This window comes from Mustela lutreola, chromosome 15, assembly GCF_030435805.1.
Source record: "Mustela lutreola isolate mMusLut2 chromosome 15, mMusLut2.pri, whole genome shotgun sequence".
Lineage (NCBI taxonomy): Eukaryota > Metazoa > Chordata > Mammalia > Carnivora > Mustelidae > Mustela > Mustela lutreola.
In genome coordinates this window covers 22,678,008-22,705,941 of record NC_081304.1, presented here as the reverse complement: position 1 = coordinate 22,705,941, position 27,934 = coordinate 22,678,008, and the positions used below count along the sequence as shown (strand labels likewise).

Below are 27,934 nucleotides of genomic sequence, written 5' to 3'. Positions count from 1 at the left end.
AATTTCCTCCATAAGAAATAAAGGAATTATACTCAATGACTGGCATAATAACAAACACTATACAAGTCAGAATGTTTCTAATTTAAATTTTATTAATATGAATAAATAACAAATTAAATAAAAGTTAGCAAATATTAAGGTATCAAAGACATTTTGCCATAAATACAATACTTTAAAAATAACAATGCATATTTTTCAATTTTATACATATCTGTAAGAAAGCCTTTCGAGGGCTAAGCTGTTTTTTTTTTTTGGTCTCTGTTTACTTGAAGAATATTCTGGAATTATATTTGCTCTCTTGATGAAAAAAAACTGTGTTCTTGGTACTTCAGCACTTTTTATTTTAACTTAGAGAAGACTATCAAATATAGATGTCTTTTGGGTCATCTTTCCTATCTTAGTGATGTTTCAATAAACCAAAGAGCGTATGTCCATGACCTGATTTCCTACAGTTTTCACTGCTAGCTGCTAGTAGAACTGAAAAGAAATCTGTAATCATATAATCGAGTACTGCCCTATTCCCTTAAAGAGACTGAGTCTCAAGTAATAATCACACGAAGAGATAAAGGTTTGTTTTTATTAACATAAGATGGTTCTTCCAGTTGCATCTTTCCCTGCACACCTCATGCTTGCTCTAATCTCCACTTAAGGTGGATGACTGTCCTGGCAATAAAAATCTTTGTTCTTGTTGGAAGAACAGGAAGCATGAACTAAGTCATCAAAGGACGGGGAAAGTGTGAAGTCAGGTGTCTATTGTTCATGCTTTGGAGAGCAGCCTGATAAGCAACCACTTGAACTTCTGGAATGATTAAGCTGCTTCCCCAATACAGTAATTTACGGCCTGCATTGTGAATATGATAAAGAAGTTGAGGGATCAGAAGGGCATGAGGAGAAATTATTAAAAAAAAAAAAAGTATTAAGGATAGATCGTCCATGGTTTCTTAAGGCATAGAGTATTTATCACAAGATATAAACTTTAAATTAGTTTCTAAGAAAAGAAGTGTCCTCAGTTTATTAGTACGGTGTGTATGTGTCTAGAAACAACAGTATGATAAATATAACGATGTAGCCATGGGCTTGCTTTCTAAGAGAGGTAAAAATCAGCTGCAAATGAAAGGAGATTGAGGGAATCACTTTTAAAAGGAATAAAAGAGCTAGACGATCAGGTCCATCTTCTAATTTAGGAAAAGATATAGGATAAATTATCTGACTTGTTAGCAGCTCACATTGTTATGACTGTTCTAAAGTTAGTCATAAGTGAACAAGCTCTTAGTAATTTCAGGCTATGCGTTTTGCTAATACTCCTTGTTTGGTGGTACTATGAGTGTCTATTCTGTCAATTAAACATTGACACCAGTGACAACAACATGCACTTTTGCAAATTAATCTCCCAATTAAACATTTGATATCACACTTTATTCCTGACTCCATTTGGAAAACAAAAACAAAACAAAACAAAAAAACCAGGCTTCTAAATTGAGGAAATTGCAAGTTTGGTTTCAGTGTTTTTATCTATTGATAACTGAATGAAGTCAGTTTACTCTTTATTGGTAGTGAGACAATATCATTTATCTACTGCACCCAAAGAATGAATTCAATTTTTTTATATTCCAAATTTTGGAGGAGGGTGACATAATTCACAATTATCCAGGATAATATAATAATATGTGTAAAAAAATTTTATAGTAGCAGTCATGTCAGTTCAAGTGTACAGGAGACTTAAAATCTGGGTCAAAAACATGTAAAGTTAAACCATGCTTCTTTTGTAAACCACTGTGGGGACTTGGATAATTCAAGGAATCTTCACAAAGCCAAATTTCTTTCTCTAAGAGAATGAAAATATCTATTGAGTAAAATACTAAAAATATTCAGTATATATTAAAATTTTTACTTTTTCCTCTACTCTTCTTTCCCTGCCCCAACTAATCTAATGGGTATACTGTCGATTTGGAATCACCAGTGTTTTGATAAATATATGGATTAGGCTTTCCAGAGCATGTACAGGAAAAAGAGTGTGTGGGGGGAGAAAATGCTAAAAATCAAGGTATTATTTTGTATTCTGGTCTTCGCCAATTTTTAATCCTTATACTTTAGTTGTGGGTGAATTCTTAAAATGAGAGGAAGAAAAATGAAACCAGGAGAAAAGCAAGAACTTTGTTTCTGCATGAATATGCAAATACTAAACTCTGGAGAAAAAAAAATTTCTGCCATTGATGAAATTATAGTTGGATGATTCATCACGGAAAGGTAGTTAACTTCCAATATTTCAAAAATGAAGGTAAGTGCCTTTGTTACTGAAATATAGTAAAATCTTTTATCACAATTTATATTTTCCCCCAAATTTTCACTCTTCCTCTATCTTATTAAACTCTTGCCAAACACTTGAGAATTTCCCACAAATTACACAATTTACACCCCACTTCTGTGGGTAATTTCCATATTTTCTAGTGTCCCTTTCCTTCCTCAGCTGCAGAGGTGAGTTAAGTCAAAGGCTTAGAAAAAGAAAGCCATCCTCTAAGTAGTCCAGTAGGAATGAGTATATCTTCAGCAGAAATAAAATGGTCAAACCCAAGGAGAAGAAAATGGGAGGGCCCCAGCCCCTGATTTCAACTCCATGAGACACTGTTCATTTCTATTTTAATAGTAAAAGTGGTGGGTAAATGCTAGTCAGACTGAAATAGTCTGGAGCATCTTTGGAATGCATTTACTGGAGTGAAACCCCACTCTCTCAGGGCCGCCCTCCCTATGCACGCTGCTTCCAGGTTCCCTCAAACCCCACTTTTGAAGAGAGAGAGGAAAGCTTTAGGAAGAAGTGCAAATTATTTGTGAAGATTGTTCTGGCAGCAGAATGGGTACTTTCTTTCATTTTATATTCTCCCTTATTTGCAACATTTTACTCTAATCTCCAGGAAGGAATAAAAGATGACTTAATTGTATTAAGACAACATATACTTTCCTCTTTTTATAGACTTTTGTCTTAAAGAAGGAAATGTGTGTGTGTGTGTGTGTGTGTGTGTGTGTGTGTGTGTTCGTATGTATAGAAATATACAGACATACTTATATACATATGAATATATACACACACTTCCTTTAGTTTTTGATCTGTTAGTTCACGTAAAACATCAACAAAATATAATGTTCTATGCCATAAGGTGGTAAAAAATGTGATTTCTATGTGCACATTCCAAAGCATCATATTACAGTTCTTTATAAAGCATACTAGGTTATGTCTACACGACCTAGGCAAAGTGAACATATAGAAGCCACTTAATGAATTTGAGTCACCTCTACTTACAAAACAGAATTTTCCCTTGCTTCCAACATCTAACACATACAGGTTGGCCCCCAATTGGGCACTAATGCTCTATGTAGTTGGGGGTTATGTTTACCAAAATCTGGAAAGGTACAGCTTGTTTTCTGGAGAAATCTCAATACACTCTTGGGTTTGCCTATAATTTTTATATTAATAATGGTACAAGCAATTGCTTCTAAAATTCTGTGCAGCTTTGGAGTTTTTAGGTTACTTAGGTCATAAAAAGTCCCATGGATGCTATTCTTTGACTGTGGAAAAGTAGCACCTCTTCCGATTATTTCTTCCGTGAGGTATTCTCGAAATGCAAGACTTCCTGAGTATTTAGGTAGAAAGAGTATTCATGCTCAAATACAAGACCTCCTTATGGAAGTTTGCCTGAGCATGCACAAGATGGAACAAATTCAGAAAGCTTCTGTCATCTTCGTCACGGTCTCCTGTACGCCACACACAGGAGTGGTCAGTAGAGAAAAGAAAATGACAGTTAATTTTTTAAATAAATGATTTATTTGGAATAAGATGTTCCAATTTCCCCTAATAATAGGTAACAGAGGACTAGTCAGTGATCTTTACTAAGTCAAGGAACTGTATAAGGGCACTGAATAAGGAGTCAGAAGAAAAGGATGCTGCTCTATGCTTTACTGCCTCTAACTCTATGACCTTGGGCAAGTCAAGTACTTTCTCTAAGCCTTAGTTTCTCATCTGTAAAATAGGGTTGATTATCATGTTGGCTACTTAATAGAACTATATAATCATATGTGCTGAAACTAAACAATATAGGGCATTATGATGATTAGGGTGGTTGGGAAGTGAGCAAGTGAATGTTTTGCTGTGCAAAACTGGAACTAGCTCCTTTCAGAAGAGACTCCTCAACTTTAGGTTTTCCATTAAAATCCACGCAAGATTTAAAAAAAGTAGCAAAACCAAAAGCTAAATATATCTTGTGGAAAAATAAACAAAAAATGCTTCTTCTATTCTTGGTTTACAAATGAAAGTCTACATGGAATTCGCTGTTTCAAGTGGAGACTAGAATGCATTGTAGTCACACCTGTGCACCGTCTACAAGCACACTCACTCACCGGACATGATCGACTGGAGCATTTCCATTATAACACACGCGAATGCATTCGCCACACTCTGCAAGAAGTTATTTCTTTCCACGGGAGTGCTAAAGACTTTACAGACTTTTTGCATCATTTTAACTGCCCAATCCATGCAGTATAATTCTTTCTCACAAACCTGATTTCGATATAAAAAGAGTAATGGTAAAGCTTCATGTGAAGAAAACACTGGAATTTAAAAATGGTATTGACAATGATGGTTTATGACTTTACAGAATTTATTACACATGACATCATATTGAGTTTGTAAGTGGGAAATGCTCCACATCTAACTTTCCTTTCCTTTCAAATGGTACAATTTTAGTGGAAAAAAGTGTGATGTAAATAAAAGCTTTGTCCAAGATTATCACAGCATATTATTCATTATGGTAAGAACTAATATTACAAATAATTGTTAAACATATCAAAAATAAGACTTCTGCTCACTCATTCATGCAGTTATTATTTATTGAGCAGATGCTAAGAGCTGGAGATACAATGGTTAAGCCATAAAGACAGGGCCTCTATTTTCCAGGAATCTAGTAAGGGCGACAAACAGGTAATTTTAATAGGCAAGAGAACTATGATCTTATTAGTTCTCCACCTTGAGAGTTGTACAGAATATTTATCCATTACTTAAAAGATAAAATATTTAGGGGGCACTTAGGTGGCTCAGACAGTTTGGCAACTCTTTGGCTTGGGTCACAGATCCCAGGTTCCTTGGTTGGAGCCCTATGTCTGGGCTTTCTGTTCGGCAGGGAATCTGCTTCTCCCTCTCCCTCTGCCTCTCCTCCTGCTCATGCTCTCTCTCTTCTCTCTCTTGCTCACTCTGTCTCACAAATAAATAAATGAGTTCTTTTAAAAATAAAGGATAGAAATATTTATTTATTTATTTATTTTTAATATTTTATTTATTTGACAGACAGAAATCACAAGCAGGCAGAAAGGCAGGCAGAGAGAGAGAGAGAGGAGGAAGCAGGCCCCCCGCTGAGCAGGGAGCCCGATGTGGGACTTGATCCCAAGACCCCGAGATCATGACCCAAGCTGAAGGCAGAGGCTTTAACCCACTGAGCCACCCAGGCACCCCAAGGATAAAAATATTTAAAGATTACATGTTAATAGTTAAAGCTGGCCAAAAGGAAAAAGGTGTATTTACTAACATTCTAAATGGTCAATTTAATTCATATAGCCAAATAATATACAGTATGAAAACAAACCATATATATAAATAAATAAACCACATATAGTAGTACAACATTTAGTTATAATGTAAACTTAACAGGAAAGGTTTGCTGACTATGTATTATGTGTACGGCACTGTTCCAGGCACTATGAAACAAATAAGTCACCTAGTCCTGAATGTCAAAGAGCTCTCGGTCTCTTCTGGGAAACCATTTACCCCACACATAAAATGTTCTAAGAACACTAGTAGTCGGGGCGCCTGGTGGCTCAGTGGGTTAAAGCCTCTGCCTTCAGCGCAGGTCATGATCCCAGGATCCTGGGATCCAGTCTTGCATCCAGCTCTCTGCTCAGCAGGGAGCCTGCTTCCTCCTCTCTCTCTCTGCCTGCCTCTCTGCCTGCTTGTGATCTGTCAAATAAATAAATAAAATCTTAAAAAAAAAACCCACTAGTAGTAATTGAGTAGTAATTGAAGATGAAGATAAGACAAAACTGAGGCCACTTAGAGAAAATGAATGATCAGCACTGAGATGTTTATTAGAGGTTTTCTAGGAGTGTCAATAAAGGTGACTTGCTATAGTGCTGCCAAAGTAACCTCCAAACACTTAAAGCTTACCATGGCTCTCACCTTCCTAAAACTTTTCAGCAGCTCCCTATTAGAGGATATGTTTAAGACCCGCAGAATGATTGGCACAGCCTTCCTTACCTAGCCTCTCCCTTCTTACTGCCCTTCCTCACCGCCTCCTCCTCTGCACATTTTACTCCTGAAATAATACTGAGCGGCTTATGGTCCTGCAAATACATGCAGTTCCATCTCTCTCCCTCTCTCTCTCTCTCAGAGGCAATCTGCTTAATTACTAAAATAAATATTTACACTGTGAATGTAGTTAATTTGATAGCTTTCTTCAGTTTCACATTTAAGAAAAGCCACAGAAGTTTTATTCATGTTTTAAGCTGTTGCTTTGGTAAAGATTCTTGTATCTACTTCATAAGAAATGCATTACATCACTCATTCCTCACAACAGTCACCTGGAAGACTATTCTAGTGCTTCTGAAGCACTGGCTGGGGTGGCATCTGTAACGGTAGGCAAATCAGTGAGATTTCTATGTAATGTATGCAGGTACATGTTAGAATAATTTGCACACACCCACCCACCCCTCATCTCCCAGCAAACTAAACTCCTCCCATTCATTTTCCAAAATCTATTTCTGGGGCGCCTGGGTGGCTCAGTGGGTTAAGAGCCTCTGCCTTTGGCTCGGGTCATGATCTTAGAGTCCTGGGATTGAGCCCCGCATCGGGTTCTCTGCTCAGCAGGGAGCCTGCTTCCCTTCCTCTCTCTCAGCCTGCCTCTCTGCCTACTTGTGATCTCTCTCTGTCAAATAAATAAATAAAAATCTTTAAAAAAAAATCTATTTCTGCTGGGGCTGGGTAAGCCTTGTCTGTGCTATATTCACCCAGTATTGGCTCCCCTCTGCTACGTCTGTTTGTATCTTTTTAATACACATATATTTGTACTTATCACACTGAATTTATTTATATATACCTTGAGAGATCTCAAAAGACCTTAAGGAGGGTGCCTGGGTGGCTCAGGGGGTTAAAGCCTCTGCCTTCGGTTCAGGTCATGATCCCAGGTCGGGCTCTCTGCTCAGCAGGGAGCCTACTTCCTCCCCTCTCTCTCTCTCTCTCTCTGCCTGCTTCTCTCTGCCTACTTGTGATCTCTGTCTGTCAAATAAATAAATAAAATCTTAAAAAAAAAAAAAGACCTTAAGCAGCTTTTGGTTGGAGATTTGTTCCATTAATTTCCATACTCTTGGAATCTCACACGGTGTTAGGCCCACAGTAAAATATTCAATGTGTTTAAATGAATGAATATTAAATATATCTAATGTTTGTTTGTTTGTTTTTGAGAGAGAGAGAGCAGCATGGAGGACAAGGCAGAGGGAGAAGGAAAGAGAAAATCTTAAGCAGGCTCCACATCCAGTGTGAACTCTAATGCTGGGTTGGATCTCATGATCCTGAGATCCTGGCATGAGCCAAAATCAAGTGTTGGATACTCAACCAGCGGCTGAGCCACCCAGGGGGCCCCCTTTAATTTTTTTTTTTTTTCTTTGTAAAAAGATTTTATTTATTTGACACAGAGAGAGTGAGAGCACAAGCAGGGAGACAGAGGGAGAGAGAGAAGCAGACTCCCTGCTGAGGAGGGAGCCCAATGCAGGGCTTGATCCCAGGACCCCAGGATCACGACCTGAGCTGAAGGCAGCTGCTTAACCGACTGAGCCACTTAAGCACCCCTGCTGCTTTATTTTGAAAAACATTTTAACTATACAAAAGTAGAGATAGTAGCATAGTGAACCCCCAATATCCATTCCCTAGCTTCAGCAATTACCAATCTTGTCTCCTCTCTACTACCATTTACTTTCACATCCTCTCCTGCTCCCCAATGATTATTTTGAAGCAAATCATAAAAGCTGTTTTTAAATGGAATCTTTAAAAAAGAATATAACTCAACAGAGCTGTATAATGAAAATATGGACATTAAGTGGGGTGAGATTAATATAAGGAATGATTCCAAATATGATATTACATTATATATATTTTTTAAAATTTAAATATACATAAAATAGATGTTTAAGGGTGCCTGGGTGGCTCAATTGGTTGAGCGGCTGCCTTTAGCTCAGGTCATGATCTCAGAGTCCCGGGATCGAGTCCCAAGCCCCCAGAGGGCTCCCAGCTCTATGGGGAGTCCGCTTCTCCCTCTGACGTTCTCCCCTCTCATGCTTTCTCTCTCATTCTCTCTCTCACATAAATAAATAAAATCTTAAAAAAAAAAAAAGATGCTTAAGTACTTATTCTTTCAAAATGTTCTGAACATATTTCAGTTCCTTCAGGGAAGCTCCCTGGTAAGTCAACTATAATGTTAAACAACTTGCTAGAGAAAAGCTTGTTTTTTACTTACCAAAGCCAAAAAGACTATCAGCTTTGCCAGTTCAATGGCCCGTCCATTCACAGCTTTACTCGCCATGAAAGTGAAACAGATGTTGTTTCCACTTAGGATTAGGAGACGTGCATTATTCTCTAGGAGCCACTCACGGGGAACCACTTTTATTAGAGGAAGAACAGTTATTTAGTAAGAAATTACATAATAGCTCTAGTAAACATCATTAAATACATGCAATATTATATTACCTTTTTGGAAATACAACTAGAGCCAAGGGAAAAGCACAGAAAAAAAAATGCTATAGTTTTGCATTTACTGCATTCAACCAGAAACAGAGATTATTGCCAAGTTATAGTGGCTTTTACAAATGTCCTAGCAATATAGTCAAAGCATTTCTCCCACACACAGATCAAAAGGCAAGGTGATCTAATTCTATGTAAGCAAAGAAAACTTATAACCTTTAGAATCTAAAGGATTCTGCAGGAATAGAAAAAACTGTTTTCCTTTTGAGCCAATAGGAGAGGGCTCTCTTCTTACACAACCTAGGAGATTGTGAGAATTTGGAATTTGCAAAATGGGAATAACTGAGCTGATTAAATTATGAAAATTTCAAATAATAATAAATATATATTTATTGGCAATTGGAGAAAAGGAAATTGATTATATGTATTCTCTTCAAACATATACCAAACTCTTCAAATATTTTAGAACATTTATTAATTTCAAATAGGCAATTCATTTGTTACCTGTAGGATTATCCTTACAATTTTATAATTGTATTCTAAGAATACATTTCTACTACTCTGTGTGGTAAATATGTACGTTTACCTGATAGTTCATCTACAAGACTGATAACATCATCTGCTGTCCACTCTTTGGTGCCTGTGTCATACAGTAATTTAATAGCATCAGCCAAACCTTTCAGGCTGGATTCATCTGTAGGTCCTTCTATCATTTTCTGCCAAACCACCTGTCCTGGATAATTGAAACAAAAACTAGGCTATGACAGAATAGTTGGCTTTGTGATAAAGATTCATGGATTGTTTAAAAAGGAAATTGGATGGCATTACAGAATCCCATTGCTTATATATGCTACTTTTACAATGAAAAGTCAATTCTGACAACAGTATAAGTGTGAACGTCTCTGATTGATGTGACGAAGTTTAGCAACAATTGCTACATGAAGTAAAGAAAAGGTAGTTTCACCAAGAAAATAGTGCTTCTAGTTCAAAGATAATGCTACTCCTATAAAAAAAATTATAATGGGACGCCTGGGTGGCTCAGTAGGTTAAGTGTCTGCCTTCGGCTCAGGTCATGATCAGGCTCTTTGCTCAGTGGGGAGTCTGCTTCTCCCTCTCCCATTTCCCCTGCTTGTGCCTTCTCTCTCTCTGTCAAATAAATAAATAAAATCTTCAAAAAAATTATAATAAACAATTAATGTAATCTTATTAAAATCAAATGAAATCTGATATCCTTCAAAAAGAGAGCATGCTGTATTTGAGTGTCTTCCAAACATTAAATATATCAAAACACAGTAATCCAGTCAATTTTTGAATCTTTACCTATGAGCAATTCTCCTTGTGAATTACACATAAAATTTAATCCCAGATTGGCTTCCTGCTGCTACTTTAAACTGGTTAACTCCTGATATAGGTAATGTGAACCAAAGAACTGCATGCTAATTTTAACATTAATCTAAGCCAAACTTAATTAAAAAGGCAAAAAAATGTGCATAATCATATTATGTACCCCAAATTAGACAGAATGTCAATTTAACTTCTACTGTGTTTTACAGATAGTATTATTCCCTTCCAGCAGCAACATAATCTTGAGGTAAGGTAATGTTTAGAAATGAAAAGTAGTGATTTTTAGGTACACCAGAGATGACAGGAATATATTTGGTAATGGCATGTAGTCTTGAAGCTTAAGCTATGCATAAGCTAATGTAGTATATACCTATGAAATCATGAAACACATTTTAATCATCAGGAATGAGGAAACTAAGGAGGTATAAAAAGATATGCTTCCTAAAGTAGAAGTAATTAACATTTTTGAAACATACATCCCTAAAAAAATGGATGCTCACCATCTTGAGGAGATACTGGTCCGAAGATGATATATAATAATCTTGCCTGATTCACCATTGGCCATGGTTTTAATATACGTGTCAACCAAAAAGCAGAATCACTCCGATGTATCCAATGATCAAGCAGGACGTTCCTACAGAACAGTCTTATCCTTAACTCCAGTTTTCGGGCACTTCCTATGAAGACAAAAAAAATTGTAAACCATTCTTCCTAGAAAGGCTGAAGTGCATATTGGATATGCACACAGTGGATATTTTCAGTGATAGACATCTGTAATATACTTTGTACTGAAGTGTTACTTCATTTTCTTTTGTAAAATTTTAGATTATTAAGGGACTATTTTTTAAACAATTTTATTGAGATAAACTTTATATATCATACAATTCAGTGGTTTTAGTATATTCACAGATATATACAGCCAGCACCAAGTCAATTTTATAACATTTTTATCACGTCAAAAAGAAATCCCATTCTTTTTATTATTTTTTTAAGGTTTTATTTATCTATTTGACACAGAGAGAGACAGCCGAAATAGGGAATACAAGTGGGGGAAGTGGAAGAGGGATAAGGAGGCTCCCTGCTGAGCTAGGAGCCCAACATGGGACTCATTCCCAGGACCCTGGGATCAGAACCTGAGCCAAAGGCAGACACTTAATGACTGAACCACCCAGGCACCCTAGAAGTCCCATTCTTTTAGCTCGCACCCCCATCCCTCCATTCTTTACTACCCCTGGACTTAAGTAATATTGGTCGCTTAATCTATCCTCTGTCTCTAAAGATTTCCTTTTCCTGGACTTCATAGGAGTGAAATCATGTAGTATGTGGTCTTTTGTGACTGGCTTCTTTCCTTTAGTACGTTTTCAAGCATCCATGTTATGGAATCTATCAGTACCTCCTTCATTTTTATGGCCAAATAATATTTCATTGTATAGATATATCTCATTTTGTTTATCCATTCACCTGCTGAAGGACATTTGGGTTGTATCCCAAATGTTGTATCCAAAGGTCTATTACAAAAAATGGCTATTACAAACAATGCTGCTATTAACACTGGTGTACCAGTTTCTGTGTGGAAATATGTTTTTCATTTCTCTTGTGGATATACCTAAGAGTGGAATTTCTGGGTCATATAGTAACTCTAAGTTTAGTCATTTGAGGAACTGCCAGACTGCTTTCCAAAACTGCGGCACCATCTTATATCTGGACAAGCATATTCTTGTCTTACCAACACTTATTATATGACTTTTTGATTCTAGCTGTTCTAGTGGGTATGAAGTAGCATCTTGGGTTTGTCTTTTTAAACAGACTTATCAAAATATATGTGATTTACATGCCAAGAAATTCACTCATTTAAAGTGTATAATTCAGGGGCAACTGCGTGGCTCAGTAATTAAGCATCTGCCTTCTGCTCAGGTCATGATCCCAGGGTCCTGGGATTGAGCCCTGCGTCAGGCTCCCTGCTCCATGGGAAGCCTGCTTCTCCCTCTCCCACTTCCCCTAATTCTGTTCCCTCTCTCCCTGTCAATTAAATAAATAAATAAAATATTTAAAAAAATTAAGTGTATAATTCAATAGTTTACAATCTATAATAATATTGAGGTGCCTGGCTGACTCAGTCGGAAAAGCATGAGACTCTTGAAGTTGAAGTTGTGGGCTCATGCCCCATGTTAGATGTAGAGATTACTTAAATAACTAAACTTAAAAAAATCTATTATATTGGGGTGCCTGGGTGGCTCAGTGGGTTAAAGCTTCTGCCTTTGGATCAAATCCTGCCTTTGGATTCCAGGGTCCTGCTACTGAGCCCCGCATCGCATCAGGCTCTCTGCTCAGCAGGGAGCCTGCTTCCCCATCTCTCTCTCTGCCTGCTCTCTGCCTACTTGTGATCTCTGTCTGTCAAACAAACAAACAAAATCTTTAAAAAAAACCTATTATATTATTAATTTTTAAAATTGTGGTAAAATATAAATTTATTTATACATATATAAATATATATAACACAGTTTGCCATCCTAACCATTTTTAAAATGTACAATACAGTAGCATCACTTGCATTCAATTTGCAGTTCAACCACAAGTGTTTATTTCCAAAACTCTTTATTACCTCAAATAGAGGTTATTAAGTTAGTAAGCAATAACTCTCCATTTCCCTTTGCCCCCAGTTCCTGATAACCTCAAATCTGCTTTCTGTTTTTATGAATTTGCCTGTTTGAGATACCTCAGTTACGTGGAAACACAATATTTGTCCTTTCGTGTCTGACTTATTTCACTTAGCATGTTTTCCAAGTTCATCCATCTTAGCATGCTTTAAAACTTCATTACTTTTATGGCAGAAAAATATTCCATTGTATGAAGAGCCAACGTTTGTTTATCCCTCCCTCTGTTTATGAACACCTGGGTTGTTCCCACTTTTTGGCTATTGCGAATAACACTGTGGTGAACACTGGCATATGAGTATCCTTCCAAGTCCCAGCTCTCAATTCCCTTAGGAACACCTAGGAGTGAAATTGCTTGGCCATATGATAATTCTGTTTAGCTTTTTGAGAAATGGTCAAGTTTTTTTCCATAGTTGTGGCACCATTTTACACTTTTATACCATTTATGTTCTACTTACTTGTAGATAAGACAAGAGTAAATGGAAAATCTATTGATAAAAGGCCATACGAAATAAGTACCCCTTGATGTATTAAGCCAGGTAACACAGCAACAGGAAAGGCTTTACAGAGGAAGTCTGGAAAACTGGGTCTTAAAAGATGAAGAGAGATGGTATTTTAGGGAAAAAAAAAAGAGAGAGAGAGAGAGAATGAACAAAAGATATGAGGTAGAAATGTGTAAGAGATATGTAAGAGTGAGGGAAGAGGTAAAGACTATTCTATGTCAAGCAGATACAGAGAATAGTGGGGAATAAATTTGAAAAAATAGACTGGGATGAGAATGTAAAAGCCAGTATAAACAGTTTGGACTTTATTTTGATGACATTGGGGAGCCAATAAAAGTTTTTCGTCCAGGGAGAGATATGATAAAGTAATTTTGTTATTGTTTCATTAGACTTCGAATCTGCCTTTTTGATCCATAATTTGTTTCATAATAAAATATCTCAAGCCAGGGCGCCGGGGTGGCTCAGTGGGCTAAAGCCTCTGCCTTCAGCTTGGGTCATGATCCCAGGGTCCTGGAATCAAGCCCTGCATCCGGCTCTCTGTTCAGCAGGGAGCCTGCTTCCCGTCTCTCTGTCTGCCTCCCTGCCTACTTGTGATCGCTCTCTCTGTCAAATAAATAAATAAAATCTTTAAAAAAAAAAAAAAAGGAAATATTTCAAGCCATCAGAAAAGCAGAGATTCCATAACAAATACTGGATACCGGTCACTTAGCTTTGTCAAGATTTAACTTTTTCCTATATTTGCTTCAGATTTTTAAAAAATAAGTAAAACATAGGTATGGTTACAGCTTCTTGTATATCACTCCTGATCCTCTTCCCCTTCATCCTTAGAAGTAATCACCACCTTGAATTTGGATATTGACCCTCTTGTACAAGTCAGGGTTCTCCAGAAAAAATAGAATAAACAGGATGTATATATATATACATATACACATACACACACACACACATATATATATATATGTATATATATACATGGAGAAGAATTGATTTTGAGGAATTAGCTCACAAGATTATGGAGGTCTGGAAATCCAAAATCTGCAGGGTACGCTGGCAGACTAGAGACCAGAGAAGAGTTTCAGTTCAAATCCAAGCAGTCTGCTTGGTAGAATTTTTTCTTGCTTGGGAGGTCAGTCTTTTTCTACTAAGGCCTTCAAGTGATTGATGACACCTACCCTTATTATGGAGGGTAATCTGCTTTACTTAAAGTCTACTGATTTAAATGTTAATCTCATCTAAGAAATAACTTCAGAGAAACATCTAGAATAATGTTTGACCAAATATCTGAGTGCTGGGTATTGACCCCGCCAAGCTGACATACAAACTTAACATCACATCTCCTAACTATGTTCTTATATTTAATACAGGTATATTACCATAAAGAATATATAGAATTATTTTACATGTTTTTAATTTGTATATAAATAGTAACATGTTCAAAATATCCTTTGGTTATCTTTCTCTCAACTTACATTTTGAGATTAATCCATATTAATACATGTGGCTTTAGTTCATACATATTAACTACAATGGTTTTAACTGTATGGATATTTTTTTTTCAAGGTTTTATTTTTTATTTGGCAGAGACAGAGATCACAAGGAGGCAGAGTGGCAGGCAAAGAGAGAGAGAGAGAGAGAGAGAGAGAGGAGGAAGCAGGCTCCCCGCTGAGCAGAGGGCCTGATGTGGAGCTTGATCCCAGGACCCTGGGATCATGACCCGAGCCAAAGGCAGAGACTTTAACCCACTGAGCCACCCAGGCACCCCAACTGTATGGATACTTAATTCATTTTTCCATTCTCCTGATGAGGGGCATTTGGATTGTTTGCAGTTTTTCATGCTTACATGCTGTAATGCTCATTCTTACACAGGTCTCCTTATGCACACTGTAGGAGTATCTCAGCGTGAAACTGCTAGATTGTAGGAGTCCATAATTTTAAAACTATGAAATATCCCATATACATAAAGGTTTAAAGAATACTATAATGAACAACTTTGTATCGTCCATCCAGTCTTAATTAATAAAATATTATTCATACAGCTGAGCCCTCTGAATACTTCTTTCTCTAATCACGTGCCTCACAATCTAATTCAGTGTTTATCTTCTCCTTACATTTCTTTGTCCTTTTACTACATATGGATGTCATGATTTTCTTTTTTTTTTTTTTTTTAAAGATTTTATTTATTTATTTGACAGACAGAGATCACAATCAGGCAGAGAGGCAGGCAGAGAGAGAGAGAGGGAGAGGCAGGCAGAGAGAGAGAGAGGGAAGCAGGCTCCCTGCTGAGCAGAGAGCCCGATGTGGGACTTGATCCCAGGACCCTGAGATCATGACCTGAGCCGAAGGCAGCAGCTTAACCCACTGAGCCACCCAGGCGCCCTGTCATGATTTTCTTTTAAACATACTTTCGAACTCTTGCTATTTTTTTTCTATTTTAGTATCTGTATAATATTAGCTGTGAATTATAGTTTTTTTTTTTTTTTACCTGGTTTGCTGCAGACAACGGTCTGCATCTTGCGGGAGAGATTAGTCAGCTCACATAAGAAGTTATACACACGATGGCACTCGAGTCCATCCCAACCTGCCGTTAAGGTCTGAGAATAATAAAATGAAGGAAATATTACAGATGTCCTGACCACCAAATCAAAATATAAGTCACCGCTAGCTTATGAGCATGATCAAGGTGATGTGCAATTTTTATCCACTATGAAAAATTCAAATTAATAAGAAAATATACATAAACAAATCCTAGAAATGCCCCCAAACCCAGTTTCTTTTTTTTTTTTTTTTTTAAGATTTTATTTATTTATTTGACAGAGGGAAATCACAAGTAGACGGAGAGGCAGGCAGAGAGAGAGAGAGAGGGAAGCAGGCTCCCTGCCGAGCAGAGAGCCCGATGTGGGACTCGATCCCAGGACCCTGAGATCATGACCCGAGCCGAAGGCAGCGGCTTAACCCACTGAGCCACCCAGGCGCCCCCAAACCCAGTTTCTTTTTGGTTGTCAAGGGAGTATCCTTTCAGACCACTTTCAAGTGGTGCTGAATCCTGAACCCTGACAGTATGGGCAAAGTAACAAAGACCAAAATCCTAGAGCACAACATTAGATACGTGGCACAGCCATACCGTGGTTTAGTTTTCAACAGAATCCCTTTGACTTCCTCTAGTTATCATTTATGATACTGCTTACAAATGAGAATGATCTCATCTTAATGTGACAATTATGAGCAATTACTAATAACATTCTGATGCGAGTGAGCAAAAATTTTTTATTACGACAAAGTTTAATATTTATCTTTGACCCAACCAGAATGTACAGTTAAGCATATATGAAAAGGAAATTCAAATGGCATGCTAATCTATAGTTAGATTTTGAAAAGGTTGATTAATCATATCAATTTTTCTTAAAATAGTTGATCTGGATTTTAATAGTTTACGAATTAATCACATTCCCTGTGCAAGCACGTAGAAGAAACTGCTAACAACAACAGTTGAAGGCAACTCAGTGGACCATGGACAGGCCCTGATGGTAGACTTCCTTTTCATTTTATACAGGTTTGCATCTTTTGAATTTTAAATAAATATATGTGTTTATATTACCTGTCCTTCCTCCCCCCAAAGCAAAAACATATCTTGGAAGAGAGATGGTAGGAGGGCCTACGCTACTGGAATCTGGGCACGCAGATGGTGGCTGGCAGGCTGGCGTATAGAGCAAAATTGTAAACTTTGCAAGGTATTTTTTTTTTAAGATTTTATTTATTTATTTGACAGAGAGAGAGAGATCACAAGTAGGCAGTGAGGCAGGCAGAGAGAGAGGAGGAAGAGGCTCTCCATGGAGCAGAGAGCCTAATGTGCGGCTCAATCCCAGGAGCCCAAGATCAGGACCTGAACTGAAGGCAGAGGCTTAACCCACTGAGCCACCCAGGCACCCCTGTAAGGTTAAGTTTTAAATAAGTTATTGCAGTTGATCCTTGAGAAAGGCAGGGGTGAGTGCCTGAGTGGCTCATTCATTAAGCATCTGCCTTTAGCTCAGGTTATGATCCCAGGGTCCTGGGATCACATCCCACATCAGGCTCTCTGCTCTTTGGGAAGCCTACTTCTCCCTGTCTCACCCCCACTGCTTATGTTCCCTCTCTCTATCTCTCTCTGTCAAATAAATAAAATCTTAAAAAAAAAGAAAAGAAAAAGACAGGGATTGGGGCACTTACACCGCCCCCCAGTCAATTTTGCTTACCCAAAACTTAACTATTAATAATAGCCTGTTGCTGACTGCAAGCCTTTCCAATAACGTAGTCAATTGACATATATTTTGTATGTTATATGTATTGTCTACTGTATTCTTACAATAAAGTAAGAGAAAAGAAAATGTTATTAAGAAAATCATAAAGAAAGAAAATCATAAGGAAGAGGTAATACACTTATAGCACTGTACTGTATTTATTGAAAAAAATCTGTGTATAAGTGAACCTGGACAGTTCAAACCCATGCTCTTCAAAGGTAAACTATACATTTAAACTGCTTAAAACAATATAATAGATTAATAATATACCATTAATATTGAATAACATAAATAATAGTACTAATCTTCTTTGTTTATAATAAAAGATTAGTCAAAAACTTTAAAAAAACCAGGTAGTTGATTTCTTTTTTTATCAGCTTGAGATCTAATTGACATATAACATTGTGTAAGTTAAATTATATAATGTCGTGATTTTACAATTGTACATACTGTAAAATAATTACCACAGTAAGGTTAGTTAACACATCTACCATCTTCCAAAGCTTTAATTTTTTTTCACTTCTAAAAATCACATCTTAAATAACTAGCAAAAAACTAAAAATTCATTACATACACACAAATGTGTGTGCGCCTGCGCGTACCACCCCACAAGATTTCTAGTCTTTATAACTGGCTGGAAACTTCAAGTATATTGGTATTGAGCAAATAAATGTTTTGAGAAATTCAAGAAAAAAAAATCTGAGGTGGCAAACACACTGTTAGATTAATACTTCCTCAAATCTTTATAATTTTATTTTGTTCTCTTTTAGATTATTGTTATTTTTATTAACCTATTGAAATGTAGACTACATGCTTTACCTGTTAACACTTCAAAAAAACATGCCTTTTCCTCTTTCATTAAAAAAAAATGTACCTGTAAAAATATGCCATAACATGGTAATCCTAAACATTGGATAGGAACTGCACAGCCATTGAATTTAAAACAGGAAACCTATAAAGAGAACAACTATTAATTCCTCTTTTACAATGGAACTGTAAAATGATTGGACATTCAAATATAAAGGAAATATGCAGGAATATTTTTCACTATTAATTGAAAATAATGAAAAGGCTAAATAACTAGCATTGTGTTACATAAGTAAGGTCAAAATAGAAGTATAAAACCGAGTGTCTTAAAGGAGTTCATAATTTATTTAGAAGAATAAAATAGATGCATGTGAAATTATTTTAATAATTCAGGTTAGAATATACATAGATGTGAAAATGACTAAATACACACTATATTAGACACTGTGAAAGTAAAAACGATAAATTTGGGAATGATCAAAACAGCTTCAGAAGCATGTGAAAAAAGCATTGTCTTAAAGTAGGATTCAAATATAAGGAATGAAAAAGATAGGAAAGATAGGTGAGGGAAAAAATAAGGATAACATTGTGCAGTGGTAGGAATGAAAAACTTTATGCGGAAAGAAAGATATGACATACTTAACTGGGCTCAGTGTAGTAGGGAGTAAGGTTGCATTGTCAGGAAGAGCCCTAAATACCAGCTACAGACTTTGGACCTTATCTTGCTGAAATTAAGTAGCCACTGAAAGATTTTTAAGTAAGAAAATTAACTCAATGAAAGGGATTCTTTAGGAAGAATAACCTTGATTCAGCACACAGAATGTCTTGCAAAGTAAAGAAAGATAAGGCAGGAAGATTATCTGAGAAGTTGCTCTAATAATATAGACCTGAACTCAGTGCAAATACTGACATGAAAAAAAGCGAATGCATCAGAAACAGTTTGCATACTATTGAGTGTAGAACTGAACCATCAGTGTTGGATGTATGTTTGAGTTTGTATATTGAAAATCAACACTTATACAGAGATTATGCCTAAACACATGGATGCACATTCAAGTTATAAATTACCATAAAAGTTTTATTTTTTAAATGTTTTAAAGATTTATTTATTTTAGAGAGAGTTAAAGAGACAGTGTGTGCTTGTGTGCATGGGGAGGGGGTGCTAGGGGCAAAAGGAGAGGGAGAGGGAGAGAGAACCTCAAGAAAATTCCCCATTGAGGCCTGAGCCTACTATGGGGCTCAATCCCACAACCCTGAGATCATGACCTGAGCTGAAACCAAGTGTTGGACGCTTAACCAACTAAGCCACCCAAGCACCCTCAGAAGTTCTGTTATTTTAATATTAAAAAAACTTTCCTGGGGCACCTGGGTGGCTCAGTAGCTTAAAACCTCTGCCTTTGGCTCGGGTCATGATCCCAGGGTCCTAGGATCAAGCCCCACATCGGGCTCTCTGCTCAGCTGGGAGCCTGCTTCCTCCTCTCTCTGCCTGCCTCTCTGCCTACTTGTGATCTCTATCTGTCAAATAAATAAAAATCTTGGGGCGCCTGGGTGGCTCGGTGGGTTAAAGCCTCTGCCTTCAGCTCAGGTCATGATCCCAGGGTCCTGTGATCCAGCCCCACATCGGGCTCTCTGCTCAGTGGAGAGCTTGCTTCCCCCTCTGTCTGTCTGCGTCTCTGCCTACCTGTGATTTCCCTCTCTGTCAAATAAATAAAATCTTTAAAAAAAAATCTAAAAAAAAATACTTTCCTTGTTTTCATACATTCATAAACAGTAAGAGTAAACATTCAGAAATTATTTCATTTTAATAAAAATCTAAATCACCACTTTAAAGGATTTAAGGATTCTCATGTAGGTTAAAAAATACTTTTATACTCTGATAACTCTAATAAACTTGAATGATATTCTTAATTATACATAAAAATTATTTTATGATAAGTAAAAGACTACTACATTTTGGTGTTTTATAATCTCTGGATACTTGGTATAGTATTAGACTATCATCAATCAGTTATTAGTATTAATTCACAAAATTCTACTAATTGAAGATGGATCTAAAATGGTCCATTCATAGCTTGTTAAAAAGCTATAACAAATAGCTTTATTAGAAATCAAGATTGTGAACCAGTTGAGAAGTGTGATCTTACTTCTGCCAGTATTTTGTGAATGTACTTTAGTCTTTCCCTTGTGGGCAGCAGCAACGTACATCTTTTAAACAGCAGACCTGAAAATATAAAGAGACACATGAAAAAAATGACAATGATACAATTAATGTAAAAGTACCTGTAAAGCACAGCATACATTTCCTTGAAAGTCAAGTACAATAAATTACAGTGGACTGTGAGCTGATATGATTCTGAAGAGGAAGTTTGGGAGCAAGGGTACCAAACACTTAGAATATATGGTGTTTACCAAGTAACTGTGATGTCCACTAAGTGGTATAAAAATCTTATAAAAATGATGAAATTGATATTATAAGATAGATATAGAAAATATTTAGATTAAAAAAGATACAACAACAGACACAAAGATGCACTAGTGGAAAACTGTATCTTTATTCTACAGAAAACAGATTCCAATATTTCTTGAAATTAAAATGTTCACAAAGGAAAATGCTTTAAGAGTTGTTAATGTAAAACATGGAAAGAATGAGAAAAGCGATTTTGTATTCCTTTCTCCATATAAAAAAATTTTGAATCATAAGTACTTTAAATTTCAGAGGTTAGAAGTTATTTTCACTCACAGAAAGTATTCAGTTTGGATGAAATATCTATTTCTTCCTTCAAAGATATCCTTTTATGGGGCTTACATGTTAAGAATGTATAGAATTTTGTGTTCAGATATTTTAAAAAAGAAAAAAAACCCTTCAATTTCCCAGTGAGACATGTAACTTGAACTACAGTGACAGAAGTGTATGATCGGTTTCCTCTAACTTTATGTGTCTGTTTTCCTAAAATGGCAATCCATTGTTAACATTCCTATAAGGGCAATGCTACTAAAAATAAGATATATGATAGAAAAATAAATACCTGAATATCATGAATTTCTCTATTTTTATCTTCCTTGCATTTACTTTTTTTTTTTTTTTAATGTATATGATAGCTACTTCAGATAATTCCATAGAATCTATGGGAATCCAATTTATTTTTAGAAGTTGCTATGTTTGGACAACACATGACCAGAATTGAGTTTGAAATATAAACCCTCTGTATTTTTGTACATAAAAAGACATTTTCAATGTTTGGTTTTTAAGCTGAGTTCTTTCCATTTCATGTTTTGGCATCCAGTCCCATGGCAGATCATAGCTGGGGAAGTGTAAGCTATAATTGTATGCTGGTTGCTTTTTCTAATGTAAAACTACTATTTTTGAGGATTGCAATTTACCATAAAAACCAATACTGGCTGACTTATTTATTTTTTTAACACAGGTGCTCTGCTATACCCTTTAGAGACTAACTTAAAATTTCTTCCCACTAAAATAGAGTCAGATGTAATGTTCTTTTCACACTGGCCATCTGCTCTGTCTTATATGAAGAAGCAAATTAAAATTTATAATCTTCAGAGCACAGAATTCTGAAAATGTTATTTTAATGTCTGAAAACAAGAACGGATCAGATAGGAAAGGCAACAAGAGAAAACGTAAGTACATCAAACATTTACCTAAATAATCAGTCATAAGCCAGGTGTCTGCACCAAAACTAAGTGGAAGTTTGAAATCATTATGTGAATAAAACTGTGTTTAAAAGCTGGCTATTGGGGTGCCTGGGTGGCTCAGTGGGTTAAAGCCTCTGCCTTTGGCTCAGGTCATGATCCCATGATCCCAAGATCCCAGCCCCACATCGGGCTCTCTGCTCAGCAGGGAGCCTGCTTCTTCCTCTCTCTCTCTGTGCCTGCCTCTCTGCCTACTTGTGATCGCTGTCTGTCAAATAAATAAATAAATAAATCTTAAAAAAAAAAGAAAGAAACAGAGCTGGAATGCAGACTTAAGAAAAATAAATAAATAAATAAAAGCTGGCTATTAAGATCAATACATATTTGTATTTTTCACTGAATTATCCATATAATTATCTTTTTTTTAATCCATATAATTATCTTAATGGTTGTTTGTTTCTTTAAGTGATTGAATCTTGGTTAGGGAGAAAAAAAATTATTTCAGATCAAAACCATAAGATAAGCTCTTTTACTGTACCACTTATTCTACAACTAAGGATGTTTGAAAAAAGATATTTACGATGACAAGTAGCAAAAAGTCACTGCTATGTTCTGTTACAGGCTTTACTAAGTCCAACTACAAATACTGAAACACATAACACTGTAATCAGATTACATACCTTTCATTTAGTCTTATGAAACTAAATCTAATTAATAGTAATCTTATTAATTTATCAAATATACTTTTATGTATTTATATACACGTATATAGTCTTATTTTATTATCTTAAAGCTAGGCTTCCTTGTGCTACTAAAGGGTAATAATCATTTAACTTAACTAGTATGCCTTTATTTAAAAATTGAAAACATCACCTTAATTTTGGGCTTTATTGCCATGTTTTGGTTAATTATAAGGTAGTTTCATAATTAAACTGGTGCCACTAGTCAAGTCAAAATTAGAATTTTATTTGAGTACATCAATGAATGGGGTAAAAGACATAGATGATTTTAAATCAAGGGAATGGATTATATGGAATTTCCTTTGATAAGACTAATTTATTATAGTGTAATGATTTATTAATAAATGTGTGGAGTACTTTTAAAAAATTGTTTCTGATAAGAGAATAAGTGATCTTCCACAATAATGTGTTTACATTTCTTTTCTATTTTAAGGACTGGATTATGGTTGAAAGAGAAAAGAAGTTTAGAAAAAAATTCATTAGATACCCAGGAAGTATAGGAAGTACATCAATTTCACTGGAAAGTCACCTAAACAATAAGAAAAGGTGACACTGTATGCACATGAAACCACAAGGACTGATACTTTACACTAAAGCGCATTCTCTCATCTTTAAAGATAAGTATAAGGGACTATTATGGAAAAGTCTTCACACTGAAGAATTAAAGCATCATAGAAATAGGCACATTTTAAGAAATATCCCCCATTTCCCACAGGCCCTACGGAATTCTTTAATAAAATCCCCTTAATTAAGTGTAGTTCTTTACTTGTTACAATTCTCATTACATAAATTACCTAGAGATCTGTAATGTTCCAGTATGGCAGAGTCTTGTCTCTTGCTAGGCAGCTCAAGGTTATGAAAATCCTGTAGTAAAAGTCTTTTGCTTCCTGACGAGGTTGAAATATAATTAATAATGTGCTGGCTGACTGTTTTGGACACCATGCTTAGCATGCTGATATCCTTCACTACCAAAAGAAATACATATACATATATATATATATGCTTAATATAAATAGCTTAATTACAAAAACATCATTATTAGTACAATCTATGAATTTATAAGTTAGCTCATCAATAATATACTAAATAATAAAATACATAAAAAAGTGAAGGAAAAGGGGAAAATTTTAAATTGTTTTAAATCTCCTGTTCAACGAGTTGGAAATACTTAGGGATGTAACAGTTAAGTTATAATTAGAGGCATACTTTAAAGAGTTTGAATGCCACACTTTCTTCATTATATCCCTTACCTAATAATGATGAAACCAGAAAACAAACATAATGTAAATACCATTAACATTCTAGCAGGGCCCAAGATGATACAGTAGTTCTTGCAGGGAAAAAAAAAAAATTCAAGCATCTATATAGCCTACTCATAGTTCCCAGACCTCACCTGATAAATATCTTAAGATTATTTGGAATATTTCCAATGGCAAGGCTTTAAAATTTCCAAGTGTTGATAAGGGCTGAGAATCTGAGCCAAGGGTATTGGAAAAATAGCTGCTGGGTCGACGATTACTACGTCTATATTTCTGGTTGGGAATCAAAGTGAAACTGGTATTTATTTTAGATGCCATCCTTTTTCTTATGTAATGAATTTATCCTGGTTAGAAAAATAAAATACAAGAGACAAAGGAGAAAGGAAATTATAGCAACAAAGAGCTGTTTTTTAAAATGGAGAAACTGATACCTTGTTGGTAAATAGCTATCTATCTATTTACAAAACTTTTTTTTTTAAGTGATTTCTACCCACATCGTGGGGCTCAAACTTAGGACCCCAAAATCAAGAGTCACATGCTCTACTGACTCAGTCAACCAGGAACCCCTCTATTAACAAAACTTTTAATATAATGTCTAATTAACAGAGCTCCCACCAATTAAGAGTGTATCTATTCATCTCAAATGATATGAAATGTTTAAAATTCTTTTCCCTCTTAGCCAAATATTCTAGAAAAAGAATTTTAGTAGAGTAAGAGACATGTATTTGGATGAGATATAGTCTAAGAAAATATGCAAAGTCTTTAAAAGATTTGACAGAAAAAACCCAATATAACAAATTCAAAACATTCAAGATCTGTCAATTAGTATGTTGCTTTTATAATCTTTACATTAAAAAAAATCAAAATATCATTGTAGCTTTAAAATTTTGTAGTGAAGCTTTTCTATTTCTTTCAAACTGAGTATTGATATTTTCTTTGTTGGAAGCAGTAAAAATAGAGACAAGAAATAGAAATTCTAACTTTAGAACATTTAAAATTTACAAGTTCTAACAGATTAAGAAGATTGTATTACTACTACCAATTATGTGCTGTGCTGTATAACACAAATAAACAGCGAAATTAAAGTCCTGTAAAATTAAAAAGATTAGAATAAATGAATAATAATTTTCCTCCTAATTCGACTTTTGGTTACTTATAATTCTTAAGAAGGGCCTACACAACTTGATTTTGAAATGAACATTTCTTAGAACTTATTAAAATCACTGATAATTTACTTACACCAAAAAATAATTCTTAAAAAATATTCCTAATAGGTGACTTTGTGTCACTATTGCGCCAATTCAGAAGACATTGTTTTTTGTACATATACCCATACATGTACATAAAACTACAACTCTAAGCCTTTCTGTTTCTTTTTTTTTTAAGCCTTTCTGTTTCTGAAGTAACAACTAAGACATTTCATCAAAGAGTTACAAATATATCTGACCCAAATGCATATTCTCCTTTTGTCACAAACTTGCTAAAATCACATTGTTACTTACTCATCTAAAAGGTTACATATCAACTTAAAATCAGTTATACTTTGAAAACATGGCCAAGAAATTTAGTTCTCAGTGAAAAACATATTGTGAACCTCCTTTAAAACCATAAAACCATACCATAGCACTTTGCTTAAGCATTCCATGAGCACTTCAATTAAAAGCTATTTTAAAATAATCATTAAAATTAAACAAGTAACATATTGCATTGTCAAAAAAAGTTTACAAAGTACAGCAAGACAAAAAGAAGGCACTTAAATTCACTTAGAAACTGGTTTATATCACTCCAGAATTATATATATCACAGCTATATATAGAATATATATATATATATTCTGACAAAAAAGATCACTGTTCATACTATTTTGTAATCCGCTTTTTTCAATGATAAGGAAACTATCTTATTCCATGCCAATGGATACTTCTACAAGTATATATATTTTAAAGGCTGCATGTAAATAAATGGAAGAATGTTGATCCATGAGGTTGTTTTTAACTTTCACAGTAGGCACTTTAAAGTATTTTCATTGTAATAAAATTATCAATCCGGCCTAGATTTGTCCGGCCTGTGAAGAACATGTAAAGTGGAACTTAGACGGGGCCTTTGGGTTCTTCAGAGACTCACTGACCCCTCGGAGCCCCGGGGACTTCAGTGTCAACCACTAAGCGTATATATTTAAACCTCTGAGGATTAAAACTCAATGGGCCCCTTCTTTTAACACCGAAGTCTCCTCTTACAATTCCTTATTTTCCTCACTGGAGGAGAGCTGGACGACGTGGGGCGGGGGCATACAGGCTTTTCTGAAAATCCCGAAAGTGTAATCCCAAACTATTTCCGGTTTTCTCCCTCCTCCCCCAAGAGAATGAGAATCATTGACCAAAATAATAAAGTTTCCATGCCTCCGTTCCACCCCATTCGTTGTTGACTGGTAAAGGGTTTGGGGGCCTTCTTGGCTGAACTTCCCCCCCCTTTCAGAGAAAACCGTCCAACAGCAATTCACCACAATTTCTATTTTGTTTCAACCTAAGAAAACCCTAGAAGAGACGCACTCCTGCTAGGGTATGGGCCCCAAACACCTCCAAAGAGCTAAACCGGGGACACCATAAAGCAGAAACTGGCCGATATACGAATCAAACCACATGGTGATGCATTTTTTTACCCCCTTCAGTCAAGGAAAAGATGAAACTATCTCAAGAAAGTACTGGGGGGAAAAAAGTCTCTTTTTACCACAGATTTTGACAGTTTTCCGCCTAAGGACTCACAGGCAAATGGGACTTAGCTGTTCTGCCCCACCATCCTCAAATTTCTTAATGTTTAAAAAAGAAAATTTCTCCTCAAGGTTTTCCCGCCGGGTTGAGGGCGGGTCCAGCTCCGGTCGGCTCCGGAGCTGCGTTCCCGCCTCCCAGGCGCCCCCGTGGCCTCAGGAATATTTTAGAATCCTCCCAGGAGCCCCAGCGGGAAGGAAGCCCCGCCCCCTCATAAATAGTAAGCCGCCCACCCCGGCTCCCATAGTGCCCTCCTCTCTCATGAATATTTTAGAACCCTCTCAGGAGCACCACACCCACGGGAAAGAGACCCCGCCCCCTCATGAATATTAAAAAGATGAGCACCCATAGTGCCTTCCTACACCATGAATAATGAACGAGGATGAGGTCCTCGGAGCCCAAACCGAGACGAACGCGACCCTTCGCTCCAAGTTGAAGACAGGAAGGGGTGGAGCCGTTAGAGTCTAGGGGAGGGGAGGGTGCAAAGGAAGAGCCCGTACCTGGCGCGCCGGGCGTCTGCTCCAAACCACTTCCTCTCCCTTCAACCTAGTTTTGAGCCCATTTTTAGTTCCCCCTGCCCCCACCCCAGAAGGGTAAATTAGAGAGCTTTCATCAAAACTTCTGTTGGAGGAAACCTCCAAACATTCTTTTTTAAACCTATCTGGGTTCCTAGAATCAGACGAGGATTTGTACCTCCAGCCTCCCAAGATGGAGTCCAAGACAGAACTTGCTAGCTTGGCCCTCTTCCCTTGAAAATGAGGTCTTACTCATTTATTCATTCATTCAGTAGCTATTTATTAAAGCCTGCTCTGGGCCAGCTACTGGAGTGGGCCCTAAGGACACAAGAGAGAACAAGGCACATGTATTTCCCTGCCTTAATGGAGCTTATTAGTCTAATGGGAAAGATAGCATAAACACACAGTGTTATGGAGGATATAAGGCAGCAGAGAAAAAGATAGTATGGAAGCGGGGGGGGGTGTGTGTGTGTGTGCCTACTTTAAATGAACTGGTCGGGAAGGTCTCTTTAAGGAGATTACACTTAGGGTGAGCGCCTGGGTGGCTCAGTTGGTTGGACGACTGCCTTCGGCTCAGGTCACGATCCTGGAGTCCCGGGACCGAGTCCCACATCGGGCTCCCAGCTCCATGGGAGTCTGCTTCTCCCTCTGACCT

At 36.4% G+C, this 27,934-nt stretch overlaps 1 protein-coding gene across 3 annotated transcripts; it reads right to left on the bottom strand.

Annotated features, from left to right (window-relative positions):
* Window positions 1-74: 74 nt before the first annotated feature.
* FBXO47 (F-box protein 47) lies at window positions 75-26,918 on the bottom strand. 3 transcript variants are annotated; one of them, XM_059149447.1, is made up of 11 exons: window positions 26,727-26,918; window positions 24,134-24,343; window positions 23,535-23,705; window positions 20,497-20,573; window positions 18,420-18,497; window positions 15,754-15,862; window positions 10,615-10,791; window positions 9,357-9,503; window positions 8,547-8,689; window positions 4,390-4,549; window positions 75-3,747 (listed from the first exon to the last, which is right to left on the bottom strand). In XM_059149447.1, the coding sequence occupies exons 2-11, from the start codon at window positions 24,315-24,317 to the stop codon at window positions 3,635-3,637; spliced, it is 1,359 nt and encodes a 452-aa protein (XP_059005430.1). In that variant the 5' UTR covers window positions 24,318-24,343; window positions 26,727-26,918; the 3' UTR covers window positions 75-3,634. The 3 variants fall into 3 exon arrangements, with proteins under 3 accessions (XP_059005430.1, XP_059005429.1, XP_059005431.1); XM_059149446.1 differs by having other exon boundaries at window positions 26,762-26,918; XM_059149448.1 differs by lacking the exon at window positions 9,357-9,503 and having other exon boundaries at window positions 26,762-26,918.
* Window positions 26,919-27,934: the final 1,016 nt, after the last annotated feature.

What these genes read in the sequence shown, in the direction of transcription:
- FBXO47 (XM_059149447.1), bottom strand. Translation starts at nt 24,317, where the DNA reads ATGGCATCTAAAATAAATACCAGTTTCACTTTGATTCCCAACCAGAAA. An exon ending in AATCTTAAGATATTTATCAG is followed by an intron (nt 23,706 to 24,133) that starts GTGAGGTCTGGG and finishes TTCTTTTGGTAG; the next exon opens with TGAAGGATATCAGCATGCTA. An exon ending in TCTTGTAGATGAACTATCAG is followed by an intron (nt 8,690 to 9,356) that starts GTAAACGTACAT and finishes CTCTAATAAAAG; the next exon opens with TGGTTCCCCGTGAGTGGCTC.